Source organism: Chanodichthys erythropterus, chromosome 7, assembly GCF_024489055.1.
Source record: "Chanodichthys erythropterus isolate Z2021 chromosome 7, ASM2448905v1, whole genome shotgun sequence".
In the NCBI taxonomy this organism is placed as follows: Eukaryota; Metazoa; Chordata; class Actinopteri; order Cypriniformes; family Xenocyprididae; genus Chanodichthys; species Chanodichthys erythropterus.
The window spans coordinates 41752321-41779596 of record NC_090227.1 but is presented as its reverse complement, the minus strand read 5'-3'; the positions used below and the strand labels follow the sequence as shown (position 1 = coordinate 41779596).

The window sequence follows — 27276 nt, the reverse complement described above, 5'->3', positions numbered from 1 at the left end:
TTAATAAATTAACATTTATTAATAAGTTTAATGAATGATTAAACGCTAAACAAATGTTCGCCTTTCTATTATTATAGTTGCCTCTAGTAATTATGTGTCTGATTTTTAATTTCCAACATATTTTAGATTCATTTTAAGATAGCCATATATTCATTTTTAAACAATAGTTGGGTTAAATAAAACTACCCAGCACTTTGGTCAAACATTTAACCCAACCGCTGGGTTTGTCCATATTCAACCCAATTTGGGTTATTTTTAACCCAATTTTTTTTTTAGATAGTGGATAGACAAGAACCTGCTCTTTTAATTATTTCAAATAAACAATATACAATTGCATAAATCATTCCTGAACAGACCAAAGTGTGTAAAAGCAAAAAAAAAAAAACATACATTTAATAATACAGAATTGTTGCATAATCTACAATGCAATTACATCAGAAGTAACTGTAATCAAATTAAAAGTAATCCTTCACGTTACTTTTCAAGGGAAAAGTAATCAAATTACAGTAATTACATTACTTAGTCCTTAATTACACCCAACACTGATTATGTGTTATATATGTCCAGATGAAATCTAGTTATTTGTGCAGCTAGTATATTTTTGAAAAGTGTTCTTCTTCAAAAGTAAACGAATCGTCAGGATTCCCCCACAGAAACTTTCCTCTGACTCTTAACGTCAAACTCCTCCCTATCAGCAATCACATACCCCGAGCGGGCTGATGATACGGAGCTGTAGTAGTAAGCAATCGGCCAGCAGGAGAGAGAGTGGGAGACACCGTCACCGATCACACGGAAGAGAGAGAGAGAGAGAGAGAGAGAGAGGACCCGCGGAACACGCTCGCAACCGAAACACTGCAAGACAGGAGTGTCCGCTCCACATCACGCATTCATGGCACTGTGTAACGGGGATAGCAAGGTCAGTAAACCGGCCTAAGCATGCACACAACCCAAACTCTTCAACCCGTCCTTGTGCGTATCACCGGTGCTCGCCGCCGGTGTTCTGTTCTCCCCGTTCACACGCGGCCTGTCTGCGCTGGGAAACTTAGAGCGCGCGGCGACCCGGGGTTGGTTGCTTTGGCTGACTGTTGTACATTTATTAATGCGTATTCGCCCTTATGGGGAATTTATGTGATCGGCTCTTGCCTGCAGCACTCCACCTGGCTGATGTCGTGGTGCTGGATGTGATATAGTGAGAACATCACATGCCCCGGGCGAAGCTCAGAGGCGCACCGCGCGCCGCTCCTGCGTTCAGTTAGCCGGGCTCGAGCGCGCAAGCTAATGCTAGTTAGCCACAATCAATGTGACATGCTCAGCTCTCATTGCTAATGAGGTTTCGGAGCTGTGGCTGAAACGAACAGCCACCCGTGAAACACCTTTGGGTTTCATTCTGCTATAAAAGATTTATCGCTTAAGCACAGTGAAAAGTTGAGCTGTTCTGTGTTAACATGCTATTATGAGCTGTAAATGGAGGGCCAGTGCATTTTCACACTGGAGAATGGGTTATCGTGTTTGCTGTTTGTTTAATGTTTACATATTAAATGAGACTGGTTAATGTTTGCACTCTTTTATGTGTTGATTAAGATAACTTTTACTGTATTTTAGCGGTATTTTATACTCTTTTTAAGTCGGTTAGTGCTGCGGAGTGTGTTAAAGTGCTGTTTTCGTGCGCTCACAAACCACGTGGGTTTCGTACTTATAAACTATAGTAAGAGATGCATGTAGTACGTACTTTTTTTTTTTTTTTCTGAAATGTTGCTTTATCTATTTTTATCTATCTATATAAGTGGGTCAAAGACGAAAAAGGGGTTTAAAGCATTAACAATAAGTGGAATACAGCTTTGAATTGTTGTTTTTCATTACATCAGAATGAGAACTATTTATGTTTTTATTTCTGAGCAAAAATTAAATATACATTTTTACAGTGATTTACAGAAGGCACCCACTAAAAAGTCATTCAGTGTAACAGTGTTGTCAGGGATATTTACAACAAATATCTTTTATGTCATATTAAATGCTAATTACTTGTAATTTTAACTTTTTTTACTCATTTAAAGTGCAATAATTAAATAATTTAGTTTACTCAATTATTCTTTTATATATTTTAATACGTACAGGTCAGAACAGTATGTTGTTTCAATTTTTTTACATAAATATAAGCGTTACACTGAATGACAATGGAACATTGACCTGCATTTTGACTTTATTCTCCTAAAACTTATTTGAAACTTTAAAAGTAGATGTTTTACTTGCATTTAATGTGCTTTCTATGTATATAAAATCACTTTTGTAAATTTCTATTGATGCGGACATCTAAACGTCTTTGACCCATATACACCATAACTTAAGAAAAAAAATATTAGTAGTAATAGCAATATGTTATTTAAAGAGCAGGCTGTCAATTTTATTATTGATTTAATTTTTTTAAACGTATAAATATGTGCATGAAAATGTATTCGATATTTAACCCCTTAAAGGTGCAATATGTAGGATTTTTGCAATAAACTATCCAAAAACCACTAGGCCAGTATTATATATTTTGTTCACTTGAGTACTTACAATATCCCAAATGTTTGCAACTATTTGTAAATCGTGAGAAAATTGCAATTTTACCCAAGGCTCCGGGACGTGTGAGGAGTCGCCTGTCAATTGCGTCATACCCGCGTTACCCCCGGTTTCCGCTTTAATTTTGTAGAAACCTTGGAAACACCAAAGACGCTTTAATATTTACATGTTTTACTAGACAAGGGAACAACTGTTTTGATATATTTATAGACAGAAAACTAATTATTGTTATATAGCTCAACACGTTTATTGTTTAAATCTAATTTTCTTGATTTTTTGCGAGTACCATGCTTTACCATGCCTCAGAGAAAAACACTATTTTGTCAAGTAGCTAACATAGCATAATCAGATGCAGCTTTATTTTTAGTAACAGTAATACATAATTTTCTCCATCATGCAATCCGTTTTAAAATTAATTGCATGCCATTTATCAACACAAGCCATCCAGCATTTAATATGATATTGTAAAATCGATCTTACTGCAGTGTGTAACAGTGTCTCACAGCAGCCGTCAAGTGAACGCACAGAGTAACGTTATAACAATTTTCAACACTCTCAAATGTATCTAATATGATAAACAGAGCTGCGTTACCTCATACTCATGACCGGAAAAGTGGAAGCGGCGCGGGCGACTGTGTCATAATAAAAGTCCCGCTGCTCGTGAGGCGTGTGTTGATCAATCGCTCCAGCTCCTCGTTCAGCTCCACAACACTCGCTCCTGCTCTGCTTCATACTACAGTAACGTTAATAATCACATCCATGAACATGATTTCTTCCTGAGTCCTATCCTGATTGTTTTCCACAGGTTGTGAGATGGAGACCACATGTCCCAAGATTCCGCGCTCAAACTTGGTGTCATCAAGCTACGACTTTGTTTTGAATAGGACTCTAGTGGACAGAAAATCTTACATATTGCACTTTTAACTGTCACCGTCCCGCTAGAAGGATGCTTAACACTCTTTTTTGTTTTTTATTGCCTTTTTTATCACATATTTTAGTAATCATCATAAATTAGATGTCATTCAAAAGCTTAAAAACTCAAAATTCATCCTGTGAAACTGTTTTACCACAGAAACTGTACTTTAAAACCTTTTAAGCCTGGTAAGTACGGTTACAAAAATCCAGCGGTGCGTATAGTAAGTGCATACGAAATTCATGTCACGCGCATTGCAACGCGAAGTATACTTTGGGCTTTAGCAGGCTTCTCCCCCTAGTAGGCAGTGCCATGTTTCATATTACAAAATTTATTTTAACTATTTTATGATAAATGTTTTATAATCTTTGCAAAATGCATATCGTCGGAAAGGTCTGAGACGCAAGGTTCCATATTTGATGATTGTTTTGTTGTAGAACTGATATTGTGACAGAAATGTATTAATTTGTATGCGTAAAAAAAATTAAATGTAATGTACCCGGTGGCTATTTTTGGTATTGCATCCAAACAAAACCTCATAAGACCTTCAATTTGTGTGATATCAACTTCAAATTTGGAACGCAACTTGGTTATACATATGGCTTTGATTTTTATAGCAGTTTTAGCATAAAATTATTTTGCATAATATATATTTTGTGTATATAATAAAAAATATTTTTTGTATATTATATACAAAAATATATTTTGTATATAGTATATTTTGTATATAGTATATTTTAGTATATACCAAAACTGTACTGTTTAGTACAGTACATTTGTTTAACTGTAAACTTTTAAAACTTTTTTACACTTTCATTTTTTGAAACAATCTTAAGTTTGGATGGTGCATTTTCACATCTATGCTCAAAAGGGGTTTGACAGTTAAGGGTTAATAAGATAGATATAATTTTACTTTTTAATTACTGTATGTTTTAAAATATTCTACCACTAATTTGACCAAACCAGACTGAAAATGGCAAAATATTGGCTGTTTAATATATCACTTGCTTGATGCCTGATTATCACAAATTTAAGAATGACTATATTCAAAATTTGTTTCTGCATTCATATACACACACACACACACACACACACACACACACACACACACACACACACACACACACACACACACACACACACACACACACACACACACACACACACACACACACACACACACACACACACACACACACACACACACACACACACTGTGCAGGGTCAGGCAGTAATGGTTATATGCGTTACATGGAACGTTATCTTCCTGGGAGTCATGTGGCTGCATTTATCAGAAGCCGCACATCTGTAGTCTCCAGTCACATGCAAACATGTGCTTTTAAATGCATCACAAATTTAATTAGTAGCATTTTACTTGCCTAACTTGGGGAATTATGTAACACGTGTTCTTCATTGTGTGTCTGCAGCTGGATATCGTCGGAGAACCTAAAGATGGCTTATGTTCCTACGAGGGTGCCGTGGTGATCCTAGACGCGGGAGCACAGTATGGAAAAGTGATTGACAGGCGGGTACGAGAGCTGTTTGTCCAGTCTGAGATTCTGCCTCTGGAGACGCCAGCCTTCGCCATCAGAGAGCAGGGTTTCAGGTGAGCCCATCGGTGCCAAGACTTGTCAGTAGATGCTGTTTGGTTCTTATGTTAAAAAAAAGTGCCAGGGAAGCCTAATTGAATTGCAAAGTAGAAATGTTTGATATGGTAACCGACAGGCTTTAGTATCTGTGAATCAAAGGCCTTCTTCCTTTAAAAGCAGAAGACATCAGAATTATTATTTACCCTCATTGCTTGTAGCACATTTTGTTAGTTGAAGGTATTTTTAGCTATTTGCAACCCTCATTCTGACTCTCTGTCTGAAATGATCTGTTTTTAAGGAGCTTTTTTTTGTTTTTAAGGCTCCTTTTAGACTTGTCAGTAAACAGCCACTGGCTGAACACACATCTGTATACTGTATTTCAACTAGTTGACAGCGTCATTATAATGGCTTCTGTTCGCTTTTGATGCGACGCTCACATCCAGTGTAGGCAAATGTCAGCCGTTAAGTGACTGAACGCCAGTGGGCGGGGCCTATGGTGCAATGATGTATAATTATTTGTCAATGTCTTGCTCTGGAGGCGGTCGTTGTGTATTTTTCCTGTGTGACGTCACAAATCCCACAATATCCAAATGATACGTTTTTGGATTAGTTCACTTCAAAAATTTCCTGATAATTTACTCACCTCCATGTCATCCAAGATGTTCATGTCTTTCTTTCTTCAGTCGAAAAGAAATGAAGGTTTTTGAGGAAAACATTCCAGGATTTTTCTCCAAATAATGAACTTCACTGGGGTTCAACGGGTTGAAGATCCAAATGTCAGTTTCAGTGCAGCTTCAAAGAGCTCTACATGATCCCAGACAAGGAATAAGAGTCTTAACTAGAGAAATCATCAGCCATTTTCTAAAAAAAAATAAAATTTATATGCTTTTTAACCACAAATGTTTGTCTTACGTCACGCGTGACCTTTCCAACGTAATTATGTAATGCATGGCACATCGCAGAGCAGTGCAAGACGAGCATTTGTGGTTAAAAAGTATATAATATTTTTTAAATGACTGATCATTTCTCTAGATAAGACTCTTATTTCTCATCTGGGATCATGTAGAGCTCTTTGAATCTGCATTGAAACTGACATTTAGACCTTCAGTCCACTATATGGAGAAAAATCCTAGAATGTTTTCCTCAAAAACCTTAATTTCTTTTCGACTGAAGAAAGAAAGACATGAACATCTTGGATGACATGGGGGTGAGTAAATTATCAGGAAAGTTTAATTCTGAAGTGAACTATGAAACTTGCAGGATATTTTAATGGTACAAATACCCTTTTATAATGTCAAAAGTTCAAAGCAAATTTGATTTCTCTTGTCACGACCCCTTTAAATAAGGACAATTTCCTTCTTTCAGAAGTTTTTAAAAGCATTTTTGGAGACCGCAAATGCATTTTGCTATTGTACAGTTCTTATAATCCAGCTGCTGCTCTTTTAAAACCTAAAACTATTCTAGAAATTTGTAAAACACCAGTCAGGAAAGATAAACAGTCATATATTTTGTTAGTTTGTCCTTGAGAGAACATTCACAGCGCGAGTTCGTAGAGTGCTGTGCATTCCACCTGTGAGAACATAAAAAGGAAACAAAGCTGATGTTTTCCTGACGCGGTGAACACTGAGACTCGGAATGAGGCTGGTAGACGGACAGAAAAACCCACAAGTTGGAGAGATAAGTGGATCACATGATCTGCCCTTTGCATTAGAACTTTCCCATTCTCGATTCAACAGGAAGGCAGACTTTTTCCATCTTTCTCAGACACTTGATATTTTTGTAATTATATTTTGGTTAATATAAATTGGTTTATAATGTGTATATCAAATTATTGTCTCCAATGTTAGGGCCATTATTATATCCGGAGGGCCAAACTCTGTCTATGCTGAGGATGCACCCTGGTTTGATCCAGCCATATTCACCATCGGAAAGCCAGTTCTCGGAATCTGCTATGGAATGCAGGTGAGAAATTTTATTATTATTATTATTATTATTATTATTAAAAAAGCTGTTTTCTATGTGAATATATTGTAAAATGTAATTTATTCCTGTGATGCAAATCTGAATTTTCAGCATCGTTACTCCAGTCTTCAGTGTCACATGATCCTTCAGAAATCATTCTAATATGATGATTTGCTGCTCAAGAAACATTTCTGTGCTGCTTCATATTTTTGAGGAAACCTATGCATTTTTTTTCAGGATTGTTTGATCAACAGCAAGTTCAAAAGAACAGCATTTATATGAAATCGAATATTATGGTTACATTATGAATGTTTTTATCACATTTGATCAATTTTAATGTGTCCTTTCTTTTTGAACGGTAGTGTAAAAGTTCTACAAACTCATATAAAATGAATACACTTAGTATGTCAAAAGACTAATTGTTTTTTGTGTTCGCCAGATGATGAATAAAGTCTTCGGAGGCACGGTGCACAGGAAGAGTGTGAGGGAGGATGGTGTTTTTAACATTGCGTTGGACAATTCCTGCTCACTCTTCAGGTACATCTCCCTCTATTACGTCAGTTTGCAAGTTTTTGTTTTGTTGCCGTGTCACTCGATGTAAGTGAGGAAAATCTTGTGAGTGTAATATCTTGTGCTGAAAACTTTGTGTGTTTCAAGGGGGCTGCAAAAGGAGGAACCTGTTCTGCTGACACATGGAGACAGTGTTGACAAAGTAGCAGAAGGATTCAAAATTGTTGCACAGTCTGGAAACATCGTTGCAGGTGGGTGGGCGGACCTGAAGTAGATTTCCTAGACATGCTTCATATCCTAAAAAGGCTTTTCTGAACTTGCTTGGCACTGAAGGCTTTGTTATTGTTGTGAGTGTTTGTGGTTTAAGACATTTTCCATGTCCATCTCTGTCTCAGGCATTGCTAATGAGCAGAAGAAACTTTATGGCACTCAGTTTCATCCAGAGGTTGATCTGACTGAGAGGGGGATGGACATGCTACGCAACTTCCTGTTTGAGATTGCCGGCTGCAGCAGTAACTTCACCGTTCAGAACCGTCAGATGTCCTGCATCAGGGAGATTAAAGAGAAGGTGGACAAATCCAAAGTTCTGGTAAGTAGCGTAAATCCCTGCCTTTTAAAACAATCATTGATCAGTTACAGGTGAAGTGTGCTATTATTTGTTACCTAAAGCTATTAAAAATCAGTTTTTGGTCATTGAAGATGAAGCTGAAATACAATATAAATATTAGATGAAAAACTTGAACTTAAAAAGAAATTACTTCAATTTGAATGACTAAAATGACTAAAACTAAAACAAAAATAAAGCTATTTAGAAATTAGAGCTGCGCAAATAATCGACTTTATTTTATTTATTTTTAAATGCGCAGCTTCTCAATTAAGCACAGCTCTGTGAACATTATTAAATGTAGGGCTGCAACAATTAATCATGATTAATCGTTTGCAAAATAAAAGTCTGTGTTTACGAAATATGTGTGTGTTCTGTGTATAATAATGATGTATATATAAATACACACACAGTTATAAAGTTTAGAAATATATGCATGTATTGTAAATATATATATGTAAATATATATGTAAATATATATATATATATATATATATATATATATATATATATATATATATATATATATATATATATATATATAACATAATTATTTTATATATAACTATAAAATTTTTCTTAAATATATACATGAATGTGTGCGTATTTATATATATACATAATTATTATACACAGAACACACACACATATATATATATATATATATATATAACGCAAACATAGACTTTTATTTTGCAAACGATTAATCGTGATTAATCGTTGCAGCCCTAATTAAATGCTGCTCCGTCTGAAAGCCAGAGGGCGCTCTCACGCAGAAACTACAAGTATGCCCCGCAGAAGTATGATATAACACGTGTCACTCCAGAAAAACCTTATGGGCACCACGCTAGTATCCCTGTAGCTGAATTAAACAGAAGATTGAAACGCTTTGATTGATTAAACATGACTAATAAACGCACGACTACGACAATATATGGTTTATCCGAGTTCAAGCCTTCTCAGGTATTTTCATGATGATAAAGTATATTTATGTTTGATGCGTGTTGCTTTTTCAAAGCGACTCAAACTCGGATGGAGCAGTATTTACTAGTGATCACAGAGCCGTGCTTCACTGACAAGCTGCGCATAAAAAAAAAATCATAGCCTTTGCGATTTCATAATCGCACTACGGTTTAAGTGAGATTTCATGTTAATTGCGAGAAAAAAAAAATCCTAGTAAAAATGACAAAAGCTCATAAACCTATTTCTAAAACTAGAATGAAAATATAAAAATAAAAGCCATTTCTAGGTATTTGTGCATGATGCCAAATACCTTATTTGGAAATGAAATTATGCGTTCAACAGAGGTGATGAATAAAATATGAGATGGGAGGAAAGAATGTATTTCAATGCTTTTGCGTTCTCTCATAATTCTATAGTTGGGTAATTATATTGTATATAATTTAAAGGTATCAGGGAGCTGCCATCACAATGCAGGGTATTGAAATCACTTTTGAATGCACGCCCGTTTTCACTTTTGCTTTCGAATCCGCAATCACGCATACTCTGTGTATAGTGAGCAGCGGACCGCACATTTTACCAGATAAGATATTTGTGGTATATAAGAAATACGAACACTATGCAACACCAACTACTGCAGCAAGCCTAACAATGTCCCTTTAGGGGCTCCGTAGAATGCTTGACTAATTTTCTATGCCTTTCCGAATAATGTATTTGGCTTCTGGGACATCCCTAAGAGGATATGTTCAGACTGCCAGCAAAAATCAGATTTTTTTGCCTATCCAGATTTTGTCCAGATGGGTTTTTGAAAGTCTGGACCACAAAAAAACATTAATTCAAACCACATTTAGATTCCAATCAGATTTTTACAGATGCGTCTCAGTCTGGATGCTCTGATTACTCAAATCGGATTAGCGTGAGGAGACTGTTATATGTTGTGATTATATCGCGACTCGACATGGCACTTATTTGGAGAGAGGCATGATGCACCTCCATTTTTCATGCATCTGTTTTAAAAGCCTTATCACATACGTGGGTACGCCTATGTCATTTCCAAAACAGCCCATGCAGATACACACATCTTATTTGATCACTTGCAATTAATAATCGGCCTGAAAAGATCTGATTTGGGGGAAAAAATCAGATTTGCTTGCAGTCTGAACACAGCCATAGATACTATAATTGTATATAAATAATACTAAAATAACACTGTTATAGTGGCACAGAAATTATACACATTTAATGAGAGAAATCATTCTCTAATTACAATAATTAACAGATTGGTATTGAGTGAAAGCTTAGATTTAATTGGTTGGCGTGTGTGAGGGGGATGTTACTGTTATTGTGGGCTCAATGCAATATTGATCTTCCTCGATCTATTAAAGGCCTTTTTGTTTGGTTGAGGCACATATGTGATTAGTGCCATATTACTCTAATTTATCTAATTCTCTATTAATTGCTGTTGCTCCAGGCAGTGTTTGGAATTTTTAATTAGTTGCCATCACACACACACACACACACATTCTGCCCAATTAGTTAGTGCTCTTTCCTAAAGCAAGGTGATTTCCTCCCTGAGCTTCTGTAAAGTAGATTTTCTCTCTAGAGAGTGGATTGGATTTATAATCTATTAATGAGCATAATATTATAGCAAATATTCCCCCTAAAGTCATCTCTGTTGTACTGTTGATTCTGTGTATTTGAACATTTGGGTTTATTGGATGTCTTGTTTACAGTTACAGTCCTAAATCAGGATGTGTGTGTGTCTGTGCAGGTGTTATTGAGCGGCGGTGTGGATTCCACTGTGTGCACGGCCCTGTTGAATAAAGCCCTTAATCAGGAGCAAGTGATTGCTGTTCACATCGACAACGGCTTCATGAGAAAGAGGGAGAGTCAGACTGTTGAGGAAGCATTGACTAAACTCGGCATCAAACTCAAAGGTACGTTTCTTTTGGTTACTCGGGTTAGTTAAAGGATTAGTTCACTTCAGATTGAAAATTTCCTGATAATTTACTCAACCCCATGTCATCCAAGATGTCTTTCTTTCTTCAGTCGAAAAGAAATGAAGGTTTTTGAGGAAAACATTCCATGATTTTTCTCCATATAGTGGACTTCAACAGTTACCAACGGGAATGCTTTCCTCAAAAACCTTCTTTTCTTTTTGAATGAAGAAAGAAAGACATGAACATCTTGGATGAGTAAATTATCAGGAAGTTTTAATTCTGAAGTGAACTAATCCTTTAAATTGTTTAGCATAAATTAATTAATTTATGTATTAAAGTTGTTTATTCATGCATTATTTTCATTTATGTATTGCCTTTTTATTTTTCAACTTTAAACTTTAAATCAAGTTTATTTATTAATTTAATTAAATTTTTTAGTAGAGATGCACTGATACTGAACTTCGATATCAATTATTCAGAGCACTATCTGCCTATACTGATAGTTTGATTTTCTTAAGAAAAAATTCATGCTGAAAACCTTCTCATTTGGTCCATTACAATAATATTAGAGGTTAAAATTAACAACAGATCCCAAACTATTATATTCAACTGCTACTTATTTTCAGATATAATACTTAGACTCAAATTAAAAACTAAAAAAAAAAAAAAAAAAGTTTGTATAAAACGTATAAGTAGTTTTTATAAACACTTTGTCTGTTACGTTATATATGCGTGTGTTCTGTGTATAATAATGTATATATAAATACATGCACATACATGTATAAATTTAAGAAATATATACATGTATAAATAAATATACATATTTATATATATTTCATATTTTATATATATATATATATATATATATATATATTTTTTTTTTTTCTTAAATATATACATGTATGTGCATGTATTTATATATACATAATTAATTTACACAGAACACACGCATATATTACGTAAACAGACTTTTATTTTGCAAACGATTAATCGTTGTGCAGCCCTAGTTAAGTGACATTGTTCACAAGTTGTTTTATTGACATTTTTCCACGGCTGAAATACTGATTAAGCGATAAAATGAGACATGATTCATTTCAGTAAGTTGTACTATATCTTTCAGCATACCTTCTGATGTTCATGCATGTTTTCATGCTATAACTTGTATTAAAGAGGGAGAAATAACTAGCACTGCTGCTTGAAAAGAGGGGCTACAGCGATCGGTCACGTCACAATTAAGAGCATCAATTTATTTCCATTTATTGTTTGAATTTCATAATAAAATGTAAATAATTTGAAAGCTGAGACTTTGTTTCTTATCAGAAGTAACAAAGCAAAAAGCTCTTTAAGATTACTGGATGGGAGGCACACTACAAATAATGTTTGATGTAGGTAAAAACCGCAGACCTGGCAACCCTGGCTTGATCTACAGGTGATTCATAGGGTCAAATAGAGTCTGTGGTGATGTCACTATTGCGTTAACTAAATTCTACATGAGACATTTTTATCACACACAGTACGAGTTGCATTCTGACACGTCTTTCCACCCCCTTTTGATTGACAAATCAAATCGGCCTATAGTGAAGATCAGCCGATATATCGGTGCGTCCCTTAATTTTCTGAAACACACATCAGTGTTGTAACTATAACATCACTCTCTCTTCACAGTTGTAAACGCAGCACACACCTTCTACAATGGCACAACGACCCTGCCGATATCAGAAGAGGACCGCACACCCAGGAAACGCATCAGCAAAACGCTCAACATGACCACCAATCCAGAAGAGAAGCGGAAGATCATTGGGGACACATTTGTAAAAGTGTGTAGCTCTGCTTTGTAGATGACTATCTGCCCAACAGGAACTGAATTGATGTTGTCATTATTATCAGATGATCCTGTAATGATATTAGTGTATTACTGAAGTATTGATTCTCCTAAAATGTCTTGTTCACATCAAACAAGACTTTGCCTGAAGTATAAACCTATTATATAGCATTCAATTCTCTTGAGTTGTGAAGCGAGATGAGAATGTGTAGTACTATAATATGATTCTGTGACTGTCTCAGGTGGCGAATGAGGTGATTGGAGAGATGAATCTGAAGCCAGAGGATGTGTTTTTGGCGCAAGGAACACTCAGGCCAGACCTTATCGAGAGTGCGTCTCACCTCGCTAGCGGGAAGGCAGAAATGATTAAGACTCACCACAACGACACAGAGCTCATCCGCAAACTCAGAGATGAGGTAAATATGAACATCAACCAACGGTGCCAACATGGCTGTTGCAGGTTCGAGTCCTGCCTGCAACATGTCCTTGCATGTGTCATATTATTAGAATTTTACCTAAATCAATCTCAAGTAGTTACAAGGTATCCACGAATGTCAGGCATATGTGTTTTGTTTGTCATTAGATCGCAGTAAGTGCATTGCATTACATTTTCATCAACTTACAGGTTATAAAATTTACTGTAGCTATGTGGACGTTCAACTTTTTTTGTCATTTGGCCAAAATCGAATGTTATAAACAATTTAAGACCGTATTGGCTATGACTTCACGACAAACGCTAGACACTATTCTCCTTTCCTAAAATACATAAAACATTAGCCTTTATATAATAGTGTTTCTTGAGTAAAGAAAACATGCAATTGAAAGAAAACATTGCATTGCAAACAAGCAGAGACGTTCCAAACTGCATGTCACATTTCATTCATGATAGAGGAGGGGTGGAGTTTTGAGGTTTGACTGACAGTTTGAGGATCTAATTGACTTATCTTTTTAATATTTTTCATTGATTAAATATTTGCAAAACCCGCAGACAGATGTAAAAGGTGGCCAATGGTAATGATTTTTGGGGGAAAAAAGACGAAATATGGAGAGGTTTCTGCCTGACAGCGATGATACTCTAACTGTTGTTGATTTGTATAGTAATTGTCTTACAGTGTTTTAGCATTAGAGCCAAATAGTGATAATTAAAAAATATCCTCACTGTAGTTTTTTAGCTTGGTAACTAGATATTGCTTTGATTTTCATTGTAATGATAATTCTTTAGCTCTGATGCATGTGCATTTTTTTTTATTTTCACATTTATGCAGTTTCTTTTGTCAATATTGGTCAACTCAAGCAGGGAAAGTGGTTTTATAATGTTTGCAGTATATTCAGATCCCCTGCGGTGTGACACAGCAGAGGCACGCAATAGGGAGTCTCTTCCTCATCATGTTAGAGACACTCGATTATGCCTTCTTCATAACTGTTATTTGCTGATTCTTCTGAATGTTGTGCCCTTCAGGGTAAAGTAATCGAACCACTGAAGGATTTCCATAAGGATGAAGTCAGAGCACTTGGTCGAGAGCTGGGACTCCCTGAAGAGATCGTCTCCCGACACCCCTTCCCTGGTAAGACCATCAGAAACCTTTAAAACCCCTATTTCTTTTCTTTCTTTCTTTCTTCTTTTTTTTTTTTTTACTTTAACAACTTTTAAGCTATTTTACAATAGAAAATGGTTATTTAAAATTGAAATATTTCACAATATTGTTTTTACTGTTTTTATGCAGGCTTTGCAAGACTTCTCAAAAAAAAAATATTACTGACCCCTAAAATGTTTAACGATGGTGTACGTTTTAAATGCATGATGTACATGTAACGATGAATGACTTCTGAAATGCGCTTTGCTGAAATTGTGTGTAATGTGTTGCAGGTCCAGGTCTGGCCATTAGAGTGATCTGTGCTGATGAGCCTTACGTCTGTAAAGACTTCGCCGAGACCAACAACGTCCTGAAAATCATCACAGACTTCTCTGCCAGTGTCAAAAAGGTGTGTGCATGTGTAAACATTGCTTCTTGTTGGCTGAATTATTGGCATTGACCTTACATAATTGATCTTTTCAACTTAAAGGTGCAGTAAGCGATTTCTGAGAAACACTGTTGATATCTGAAATCGACCAACACACCTCTCCCTTCATTGCTCCATCCCAACATAACGAGCATGCTATGCAACAGCTAACAGCTGGCGCATCAGATAGCTCTCACATGCATGGATGAATCAGCTGTGATTTACAACAGCATATCTTGGTTCTGTGAAACAGCAAAAACCAATGTTATTCACATATCGAGCAGAAACAAAGCAACCTCGGCATCCGTTTGTAGGCATTCCTGCTTTCTAATGTCTCTCCAGTACTGGAAAGCTTTTCTAATATTAACGTGGATCCTAAAGCTCTGACCTGATCATAACCCTTCTTTTTCCAGTGATATTCCTCTGATCTTTTCTCTTTTGTAATGTCTCTCAGCCATCTCTCTTTCTACAGTCTTTCTTCACATCTCGCTCTTGTTCACTCTCTCTCCTCCCCATCATGAGTAGACACGCCCCCTACTGCTGATTGGCTCACTCTCTCCTCCCCCATCATAAGTGTACCCACCCCCTACTGCTGATTGGTTCACTCTCTCTCCTCCCCATCATGAGTATACACGCCCCCTACTGCTGATTGGTTCACTTTCTCTCCTCCCCATCATGAGTATACACGCCCCCTACTGCTGATTGGCTCACTCTCTCCTCCCCCATCATAAGTGTACCCACCCCCTACTGCTGATTGGTTCACTCTCTCTCCTCCCCCATCATGAGTATACACGCCCCCTACTGCTGATTGGCTCACTCTCTCCTCCCCCATCATAAGTGTACCCACCCCCTACTGCTGATTGGTTCACTCTCTCTCCTCCCCATCATGAGTATACACGCCCCCTACTGCTGATTGGCTCACTCTCTCCTCCCCCATCATGAGTATACACGCCCCCTACTGCTGAGTGGCTCACTCTCTCCTCCCCCCATAGTGAGTGGACCCACCCCCTACTGCTGATTGGCTCACTCTCTCCTCCCCCATAGTGAGTAGACACATCCCCTACTGCTGATTTGCTCACTCTCTCCTCCCCCATAGTGAGTGAACACGCCTCCTACTGCTGATTGGCTCTCCTCCCCCATCATGAGTGTAACGCCCCTTTCTGCTGATTGGCTACAAGAGTGTTGTGCTGCTCGGTCCGATCCACTTTTTTGTTTTTCTCCTATTTACACAGCCTGGACTATGTATAAACAACTTTTTTCAGCACACGCACAGAACAAAATAGTTTGTTTAGGAGTTGATTTCAGCCATTTCTCAGAAATCGTTTACTGCACCTTTTAAAAGTATGTTTCTGATTAAGTTGAAAGTGTACACTTGAAAGCACGCAGTCGTTTCAGAGCTTCTTTTGGATTATATATGGCATGTTATAAAATATTAATCCTTTTGATGTCAATGCATTCAGCCACACACCCTTCTTCAAAGAGTGAAGTCATGCATATCAGATGAGGAGGAAGAGAAACTCATGCAGATCACCAGCCTTCATTCACTAAATGCCTTTCTGCTGCCAATCAAAACTGTCGGTGTACAGGTAAGCCTCATCATCCGCCAATACTTTCACGCACCGTTCAGATGTAATTCATAATGTGAGCATAAGAATGAATTACTCAATAATGTTTGTTTGTCGATGTCTTTCACTGGTACCTAGTGGTGTGGATGCAATGTCACTCAAAAGTTCTCTATTACAGATGGCATTGTAGAATTGCACTTAGCAGTCAGCAATGATTACATTTTTCACATGCAAAAGTGTTCAATAACAGTGTCACTGAGATAAAGTTAATAAGTGAGGCAGGACATGAGGTGACCCTTTCCATGTAAAGTTAAACTGCTTTTATGAGGATACTATTTGACTTGAGTCTTAATCACTGATCTGTATGAATGACTGGATTGCTCATTGCATTCTAAACTGGTAGCAGGCAAATTTTGTGGCTTTTTTTTTTTGCATAGGAGTTAAGTGTTACACCGATGAGCCAAAATATCATGACCAGTCACAGGTGAAGCTAGATCTCCTAACAAGGCCACATATTAAAGTCTGGGTAGATTAGATGGTAAGCAGTTCTTGTAATCAACATGTTGGATGCAGAAGAAATGGGCAGGAATAAAAATCTGAATGACTTTGACAAGGTCCAAATTGTAATGGCAAGATGGCTGGGTCAGAGTGTTCATTGTCTTTTGTTTGATTAAAAATAATGACTGCAGCAGGTTTATTAGGCTGCTGTCACTTTAAGAGCTGCACAGATCCAATATACTGTTGCACACGTGCTCTTTCTCAGTGTTTACATTCACTTCAGACATAACCGACTGCGTTTACGAGGATACTTGCCAAAACGGCATTTTACAACACTCACGTATTCGGCTTATTTTGATGTTAAGTTTGGCTTAGGGAGGTCTGGGTGTATATATAATATATAAGCAAGTTTAACCCTGACCTTACTACTGAAATGACTAAAACTGAAATGTAATAAAGATATATTAACTAGTTGCTTATTAGCTTGCATATTGCTAGTATATCGGTTGTTTATTAGCACTTTTAGAGCACATATTAATGCCTTATATGGTCATGCAGAATTCTACATCCTTTAATCCTACGCAATACCTAAACTTAACTACCTTACTAACTATTAATAAGCAGTAAATTAGGAGTTAATTGAGGCAAAAGTTGTAGTTAATAATAGTTAATACATGCTCCTTATACTGAAGTGTTACCAAATGCTATATTAGTGCATGATTAATACTAAAATATCAATGTTTAGTGTGATTGCTCACTTGTTTTAGGTTAAATTTATATTGTCTCCAAAATGAAAACTCTTCTGTCTGGAAGACAGCACAACCTGTCTGGCTGCATAGCTCCAAAATGTGTCCAAAGTTTCTGTGGTTGGCCTTTTTAAAAACACTATCATCACACACACACACACACGCACATTCACTCTCTATTTCTTTGTTTGATTTTTATGTTATATATAGTTCTGAAGAGAATGTCAAAGAGCAGTACTGTCAGTGCAGTACAGTCTGTACCATATCAGCATATAGAGTGATAGTTCCTCTGCTGCGACGTGCAGGTCTCATGATGTATGTATTTATAAACTGGTTTTCAATCATAGTGCTAGTGGAGGCTGGTTTACTTCTGTGAGTTGAAGCCATTAGACGGATCACGTCCAGACAGAGCCAGACTGCGTCTCACCACATTGCTTGATGATGCATGGTTGGGTGTTCCTCTTACAGTCGGCCTACTTCCATACCACGGCTGTGCTAAAATTACCACGGCCTCCAGACTCTGAGCTGGGACATGCTGACACAGAGGGGTGCAGAGAGTTTTAAATACCGTGCACTGCATTTATGCATGTTGCTGTTAACGGTTAATAGTTCAACAGATGGCGTCTCCTCCACAGCAAGAATGTATTTATTCTGCACTAATGTTTAAAATGAAAATTTGATGTCGGAGGGCTGAACATGTTCTAACTCAGATTGTATATGATCCTTCTGCGCAGGGTGACTCCCGGTCATACAGTTATGTTTGTGGGGTGAGCAGTAAAGAGGCCCCTCACTGGGATTCACTGATGTTCCTGGCCAGACTCATCCCTCGGATCTGTCACTCCATCAACAGGTAATGACACGTCACATCTCTTCCCACCAACCATGTTGAACTATGGGACTATTCACTGACTGTTCATTGTCCCCTCTGAAAACAGTTATTTTAGATGTATTGCATCAAGTGTGATGTCATTGATGCTAAATGCCATTGGTTCTTGCCGGTTGTTTAAAAAAAAAATAGAAGTTGTAATAGAAATAGAAGTGTAATCATGATTAATCGCATACAAAATTTGTATATATAAAAACACACACGCATGTATATATTTAACAAAAATATATTATATTTAATTTATATCTAAAATATGATGTATTATATTTATACCTAAAAATGTATAATTATATATTAATATATAATATAAATTTTATATATATATATATATATATATATATATATATATATATATATATATATATATATATATATATATATATATATATATATACATATATAAATAATTAAAATATATATTTTTATTTTAAATTATTTGTTATTATTTTAACAATTTTATATATTTTTATATATATATATATATATTAGTGTATGTGTGTGTATATATATATATATATTAGTGTATGTGTGTGTGTATATATATATATATATATTAGTGTATGTGTATATATATATATATATATATATGTGTGTATGTATGTATGTATGTATGTATTTGTATGTATATGTATGTATATGAATGTATATGTATATTATATACATATATATATACATATATATTATATACATATACATATATATATATATATATATATATATATATATATATATACATATATAAATAATTAAAATATATATTTTTATTTTAAATTATTTGTTATTATTTTAACAATTTTATATATTTTTATATATATATATATATTAGTGTATGTGTGTGTATATATATATATATATTAGTGTATGTGTGTGTGTATATATATATATATATATTAGTGTATGTGTATATATATATATATATATATATGTGTGTATGTATGTATGTATGTATGTATTTGTATGTATATGTATGTATATGAATGTATATGTATATTATATACATATATATATACATATATATTATATACATATACATATATATATATATATATATATATATATATATATATATATATACACATACACATACACATACACACATATATATATATATATATAGTGTATGCGTGTGTAAATACATGTTTTTAAATAAATTTTTAAATAAATTGAATTATAAGTATAAAAAAAAATATCTCTGCTAATGTAGGGAGCCCTTACCTGAACATTACTATAATATTAAAAGTTAAGCCCAAACTATTATAAACTATTAATATATTATTTCTAAAAAGATTTGTTCATCAAAGAAACCTGAAAAAAATGTATAATGGTTTGCACAAAAATATTAAGCACAACCATTTTCAACTGTAATTAAACATTTCTTGAGCAGCAAATCATCATATTAGAATGATTTCTGAAGGATCATGTGACACTGAAGACTGGAGTAAATTCTTTGATCACAGGAATTAATTACATTTTAAAATAATTACAGTTTTACAACATTATGTTTTTTTGATCAAATAAATGCAGTCTTGGTGAGCATAAGAGACTTCTTAACACATTAAAAAAAATCTCCCAAACTTTTTAATGGTAGTGTAAGTGAGACAAAATTATTTCTGTGTGAAATACGGTTTCTTATAATGTCAATAAAGGTCTCATTCTGTGCCTTGTGTCCCTTGTTCATCTCTTCCTTTGCAGAGTTGTTTACGTCTTTGGGTCACACGTAAAGGAGCCTCCCACTGACATCACGCCCACCTTCCTGACCACTGGTGTACTGAGCACGCTAAGACAGGCAGACTTTGTAGCACACTCCATTTTAAGGGAGTCCGGTAAGAGCTGGCCGTCTCCACTGTCTGCTCCATTATTGTCATAACCTTTACATGTGTAAACACTCCCACCACAGCTATGGCTACTGCAAGAGCTGAGTAAACACTTCCACCACAGTTACGTCTCTGCCTGGTTAGACAATATCAGTCAAAGACCGCAAATGTTGACTGTTTTCTGTTGTTTATACGATTTTAACTGTTCAAATGGCCAGAATTGATGATAACAATATCTAGAGATAAATAAATAGATAATTCTATGTCATTTCATCTTTAACTTTGTTGTCTATTCTTTTTTTTTTTTTTAAATTGAAATAATCACACTAAAAATGTGAGCATAATGAGGCAAAGAGAGAGTTTGTAACCACAAAAAGAACAAACTGTTGGTCAGCACTTCCTGGTGACTGTGTCTAAAGACCTGTTCACAGCAAGAATGAAAATTATAAAGATAACTTTAATGAAATCAGCATCCACACCAACGGACGTTAATGATCTGTTTATTGTAAGCATGCTGCAGTTTTGTCATCTGCCACTTTAAATGCTCAGGCTCTTTACAGTTGCCTAGATTCTGATTGGCTGTCAATGTTTTAATCATTCATCAGCTGGAAAAAAAAATCCATTTTGAAAGGGATTCCAATGACATCATTCCTCAGTTGTTCTTAGTTGTTCTTAAGTCCAGACCAAAACTAAGAGGACTTCTTGTTTTTATAAAATTCTAATGATTCTTAAAACTTTATAGTTATGGTTATAATTAGGGTTGTCAACTTACCAAAATTTCAACCAGTTGCCAATTTTTTTTTTTTTTTTTAAGGAAATTTATTTGTTTATTTGCTTTATTAAAGACCAAACCATAACTATATCTGTAGCCAGAATAGCAAAACATTAACACACAAAAATTGCAGACTGAAAATGCAAATTCACTCTCTGACAGTAGGTGGCGCTTATGAAACAGCAGTAACATTGCGTTTTGTTGGTTACTTCTGTACACTAGAGTGCTGGGCTTATAAACTCTACTTCAGTAGGCATTATACAGGGGTAGAGGAAAAGGAAAAAGCCATCAAAAGTTTTCTGAAGACAGTCAGTTCCCTTAATGTGCTTTTTACAGACTTTGTAATATTTCCACACAAATAACATTTGAAAAAACGGCCCATTCGGATTGATGGCCGATTGCATTTCTAAAAATCACTAAGGCTGTCAACTAAAAGCCAAAAAACATTATTTTAAGTGGACTAACTTACTGACTAGCACCCCTGATTGGCCATTGTGTTCATGCACTCAACAGATATGTCTGTGATTGGTTAAAAATGCTTGTGAAAACATGCTGTAAATAGAAACCTTTGACGCTCAGCGAGAACTTAAAGATGAACAACAGCGTATGATAGCAGCAATATCTTCAACCTTAAACCTTTTTTATTTTATTTTTATTTTTTTAAAGTACCGACTGGTACGTTTGGCAACCCTAGATATAGTTATCATCTTTGGTGTGAACAGGCCTTAACATCCATCGTTTTTATGGGATCCAAAAAAAAGTCCCACACTGACGGACCAACATCTCTTCCTAAATGATTTTGTGCAGCAGTAGTAGCTACACATGGCATCATCATCAACTTTTTTCTGTTTTATGATGGGTTGCAACCAGCATTAAAGTGCAATACTGCCACCTACTATGTTGGAGTGTCATCTAGACTAGATAGATTATTTGTGCTAGATTACTTATGATATTATCATAGCAACATTACTGTTCATATATACTACCATTACCATTATATATTGTGCTTTATATCCAGGCTACTCAAGTAAAATCAGCCAGATGCCAGTCATCCTCACCCCACTGCACTTTGATCGTGACCCGCTGCAGAAGCAGCCGTCCTGCAGACGGTCCGTCGTCATCAGAACCTTCATCACCAGCGACTTCATGACCGGCATCGCCGCTACTCCAGACAACCAAATCCCTGAAGAGGTGAGAGATCTGATCCTCCATCCACACACAAACCCTCCCTGGCTTGACCTTGCCAATTTAAATATTCAAGCGCAAGAAGATGCAAAAAAACTCAATATAGTAGTTGCAGAAAGCAGCTTCTCAGACCAAGCAAATGCTGAATTGAGCTCTCTTTCATGTCTTCTTGCACTTGAATGGACATATTCGCACAATTACAACAAAAAAAAAAAGCCCATCTCTGCAAGTATCCTATTAAACATAGTCTGTTATATCTTAAGTGAACATAAACAGTTGAGAAATAAAACACGTGCAACAGTATATTTGATCCGCGCAACTCTTAAAGTGACAGCAGCCTAATAAACCTGCTGCTGTCTTTGTTTTAATGTTCATCAAAAAACAAAGATATGACATCCAGAGTATGTAAGGTAGTACAACTAGATCTCTTTTATTGAATCCAAAATGTTTTAATTATATTTTGCAACCTATAAAAGTATTTTAAAGATTTTGAAGTGTCAAAAGGTTACCCGGTTTAACCGTCCAAAGGCCAATTTCATTTGTGATTTAAAATATCTTAAAATGTAATAAATGTATATATTTTTTATTCTGGCATGATTTTATAACATCATATATCAACATAGTGTAAAATGGTATTAAACTTATGTGTAGAAGTCGTTGCTTTGTTAAGAGAAAGAATGTCTGAAAAAATGAATTTCTTTGTCATTCGGAGTAACCAAAATAAAGGGACCATTTTAGATCAAGTCATGCAGTCAGTATCATGTGACAGGATGATTCAAACACCTGCAAAGGACCACATGGTCGTGAAGCAAAGTAACTAACTCTGAAAAATTAATGTTTTCACTCTCATATTCATGTCCAGAAACATCAGGTCATTCGGTACAACCGCTATAAAACATGGAAAATGATGGAATATTTTAAAAACTTGTACTAAATATAAAATATTTGATTGTCCTTTTGCTAGCTAGATATCATCCTGTTAGCATTTTTTGAAAATATCATCATTCGGTATAACCAAAAGTGTCATTCGGCAAAACTGAAATTTTGGTTAAACCGAATGACTTTTTTGGTGACAAATTTTGTCCATCTTGTAAAAAAAAAAAAAAAAATTTTTGTAATTTCTATGTTTGTTTGTTCTGTTGTATTTGTGCTATTGCTCGTAGTTTGATTATTTGTTCTTATTTTATTATGAGTTTATATTATATATTTAAAATTTAAAAATTTAATTTAAAGTTGGGCTAGTAGTTTTTGGTGTCACAACCTTATTTATTAAGGTTATGGGTCAAAAACAACAAAGACAATAACTATCCCTATTTTATTTATTGCTTTTTTGTTTTGTGGGCCAGTAGAAAAAATCCTTAGCTTCCAGCCTTGTAAATCCTCCACCATTTCCATCAACTAACTCGTGCTCCTCTGACCACAGGTGGTTCTCAAAATGGTCAACGAGATCAAGAAAATCCCCGGCATCTCAAGGGTGATGTATGACCTGACGTCCAAGCCACCGGGAACCACCGAATGGGAGTAGAGCAGTGGACTATTGTACCTTCTGATTTATCCTTGTCGACTCCTCTTCTACCTCCCCCTTTCCCAGTACTGTAACATTCCCCCCAAACCCCTTTTCTCCACTCCCGCGTCCCCCTTTAGGCACGCCGCCCTGTCATTGTCCCACTGAGACCGGAACATTCCCTACAATGGCAGGTTGTACTGTGATTGGCGCTAAGCTGACATCGCTACTTCAGTTCGGCCTCTTTATTTGGGGTCGGTTGTAATATTATTGGTATTATAATTGTTGTTATTATTGTCCTCTTCACTGAGAATAATAATGATGATGCATTGAATTAGTTTTTTGTATCAGCTCTCTGTGTTTAATGCATTGTGACAGGTCACTCCTCCATACTTTCTGTTGTCGACTGTCCATGAGCAGCACGACACGAACAAAATAACTTTTTGTTTTTTAAGCAAGTCCACTGATTCAAGGATAAAGTGTTGCCGCTTTCTGCCTTTTTAAAAGCTTGTTTTCACTATCCCAGTTTGAGCAGTGTTGATTTCAGTTTGGATTTCTTACCTGAACTCTGGCAGGTGAAGTCTAGCAGTAGTCTAAAAACCGTGACCAATCGATGTTTATTTGCCAAATACAGATGAGGTCAGACGGGCGCTCTTTGCGCTGTGGGCGGGTCGGTTTATCACAGAGGTTTTGCTGTGAAGGAGACTCCTAAATCTGGAGGCTTCCTGAAATTTGTGCCTGTTTTCTTTTTTTGGTTACTTTTTTTCAGGGATGTGACTTTATTTTATGCTGCATTATTTTTTTTCTCTCATTTCACGAAAAGGATTATTATTATATTTGAATAGTGACAAGTATGGAAGCTTGTTTCCTCCGAAATAAAAATTAAACGCAACTTTTCATCTTATAATTCTGGCTTTTTTTTTTCTTCAATTGCGAGATATAAACTCACAATTGTGAGTTATAAAGTCAGAATGGCGATATAAACTTGCAATTGCGTCTTTTAAAGTCAGTATTGTGAGTTTATATCCCAATTCTGACTTTATAACTTGCAATTCTTACTTTATAACTCACAATTGAGTTTATATCTCAATTTTGACTTTATAAGACGCAAATTGCAAGTGTATGGAAGAGGATTAGGGCCATGCAATAATAAAAAAATAAAACTATCTTGAGATTAAAGTTGTTAAATTTCGAGAAAACAGTCTAAATAAAATGTTGAGAATAAACTTGTTAAATTACGAGAACAAACTCATTAAATTACGAGAAAAAAAGTCGTTAAATTTCGAGAAAAAAGTCGAGAAAATTTTGAGAATAAAGTCATTAAATTACGAGAAAAAAGTCGTTAGATTGAGAGCAAATTCGTTAAATTACGAGAAAAAAGTCGATAATTATGAGAACAAATTTGTTAAATTACGAATTTAATGACTTTATTCTCAACATTTTTATCTCGACTTTTTTTCTCGAAATTTAACAACTTTTTTCTCATAATTTAACAAATTTGTTCTCAATCTAACGACTTTTTTCTCGTAATTTAATGACTTGACTTTATTCTCAACATTTTATCTTGACTTTTTTCTCGAAATTTAACAACCTTAATCTCGAGATGGTTTTATTTTTTTTATTATTGCTTGGCCCTAATCCTCTTCCGTACACGTGTATATTGCAATTCTGAGAAAAAAGTCAGAATTGTCAGAGATAAGGTCCGAATTGCATATTAAAGTCAGAATTGTTTATATCTGTTTATTGCCATTCTGACTTTATATCTTGCAATTCTGACTTTATATTCGGAGAAAAACAAAACTGCGAATTTATATCGCAATTCTGACTTTATAAGATGCAATTACAAGTTTATATCTCGCTATTGAGAAAAAAACTCGCAATTGTGAGAAAAAAAGTCAGAATTGTGAGATTAAAAAGTCGAAATTACTTTTTTAACTTTTTTATTGAGTGGTGGTAACAATCTTCCATAGCGTAATATTTTAAATGATTTTGCCTGGGCTGGTCTTATAAACACATAAGATCAACAGTGTACTTATTTTCACCAATAAAGGCCTTGGTATTTTTTGCGCTAGGTAGAGCAATAGTGTTTCTGAAGGCAAATGAAAGGAGATTAACAGAGGGAGGAAGAACAGGTGATTGACAGGACATGAACTGAGGGCAAAGTACACCAAGTCCTTTTGAGCCGAGTTGGGCTTAAATGAATTTGGACCATGAGTTACTGTCAATGTTGGAGTCCTCCTGTGTGTGTGTGTGGCCTCGTTTTTAATATTCCACTCCTTTAACAGAAGCGTGATCTTGTATGTATAGAGAGACGGGGGCTTTGATTGGGCTCAAATGGAGATCGGTGTCCGGCCCTCCGTCTAATTTATGATGTAGAGAATTGTTGTGATATGAATTACATGCTCGGTATTTATTGTCTTTAAGGATTTCATTTCAAAACCTTCTGTTGTCACGATAGCAAAAAAACCCAATGCAAGATGAACTTACTCCCTTGTCTTAATTGCTCTTAATGTCTTTTTCTCAGTGTCACATTTATCATGTGTATATTTTACTTGTCTATTAAAAATACAACTAACAAGTTTAAATTCCTAGTGGGTAAACTGCAATATTACATGATATTCAGTTTAATTTATGCAATTCTATGTTGACCCCCCTCTTTTCTTTTTTTTTTTTTTTGTCTAAACATGAACAATGCTGTTTTACCTTAGTATTGTGCCTCAGACCAAGCCACCGCATGCAGTTTGAAACTGATATTTGTATAATGCAAACTGAGCTTTAATAAAGAACTCTGTGTTCAGATTTCTCTCATCACAAGATCTTTCATTATTTGATTATATTTAAGTTGCATTTGATTCACAAGCTGGTATAGCTAATTAAAAACTGAAAAACACTAACATATACATCTGATGCAAATCACATTACAAATAGACATACTTATCTATGTTTAAAAATAATGATTCTGCCATTGTTCTAAATTTATTTTTGCTCCCCTGTAATTTGGCTCAAACTTTTTTTGAAAAATTTGTGGGTTTCTCTGTAAATATATTGATCAGTGGCATTTAATATTTTGGCTTTCATCACTATTAATGTTTGTCTTTCTTCAGAAGAAATATTAACAAAATCAAAACATTTTCAAAATGACCCAATATTCATCGTCATGTTCCCAGCAACCAGAAATCAGTCACAGATCAGTGTTTATTATTTTTATATACTATTACAGTTGTTAGTAATATTTTTGAATAGCTTCTAAGGCTTTTTAAGTTTTTCATCTATTATTTATATTTTATTTTAGCTTTATTTCAGGTCACAAAAAACATTTTTGTCCTCTCTGGCAATAAGGAAATGTGATCATTTATTGGCTGCCATTTCTCTCAATATAGACGTTTAAGCACAAGATCAAGAGATCAAATGCGCCCACTAGTGGACAAAGTCACTACTGAAGC

The 27276-nt window shown here is 35.3% G+C and overlaps 1 protein-coding gene across 1 annotated transcript; it reads left to right on the top strand.

Moving 5' to 3' along the window:
• Positions 1–731: 731 nt before the first annotated feature.
• On the top strand, positions 732–26632 carry gmps (guanine monophosphate synthase). The gene is made up of 16 exons (XM_067390618.1): positions 732–916; positions 4903–5081; positions 6912–7026; positions 7466–7563; positions 7684–7787; positions 7932–8125; positions 10872–11037; positions 12706–12857; positions 13105–13278; positions 14322–14427; positions 14730–14845; positions 16324–16449; positions 18407–18522; positions 20251–20381; positions 22163–22335; positions 23753–26632. Exons 1-16 carry the CDS (start codon positions 890–892, stop codon positions 23852–23854), a joined length of 2079 nt encoding a protein of 692 aa, XP_067246719.1. The 5' UTR covers positions 732–889; the 3' UTR covers positions 23855–26632.
• Positions 26633–27276: the final 644 nt, after the last annotated feature.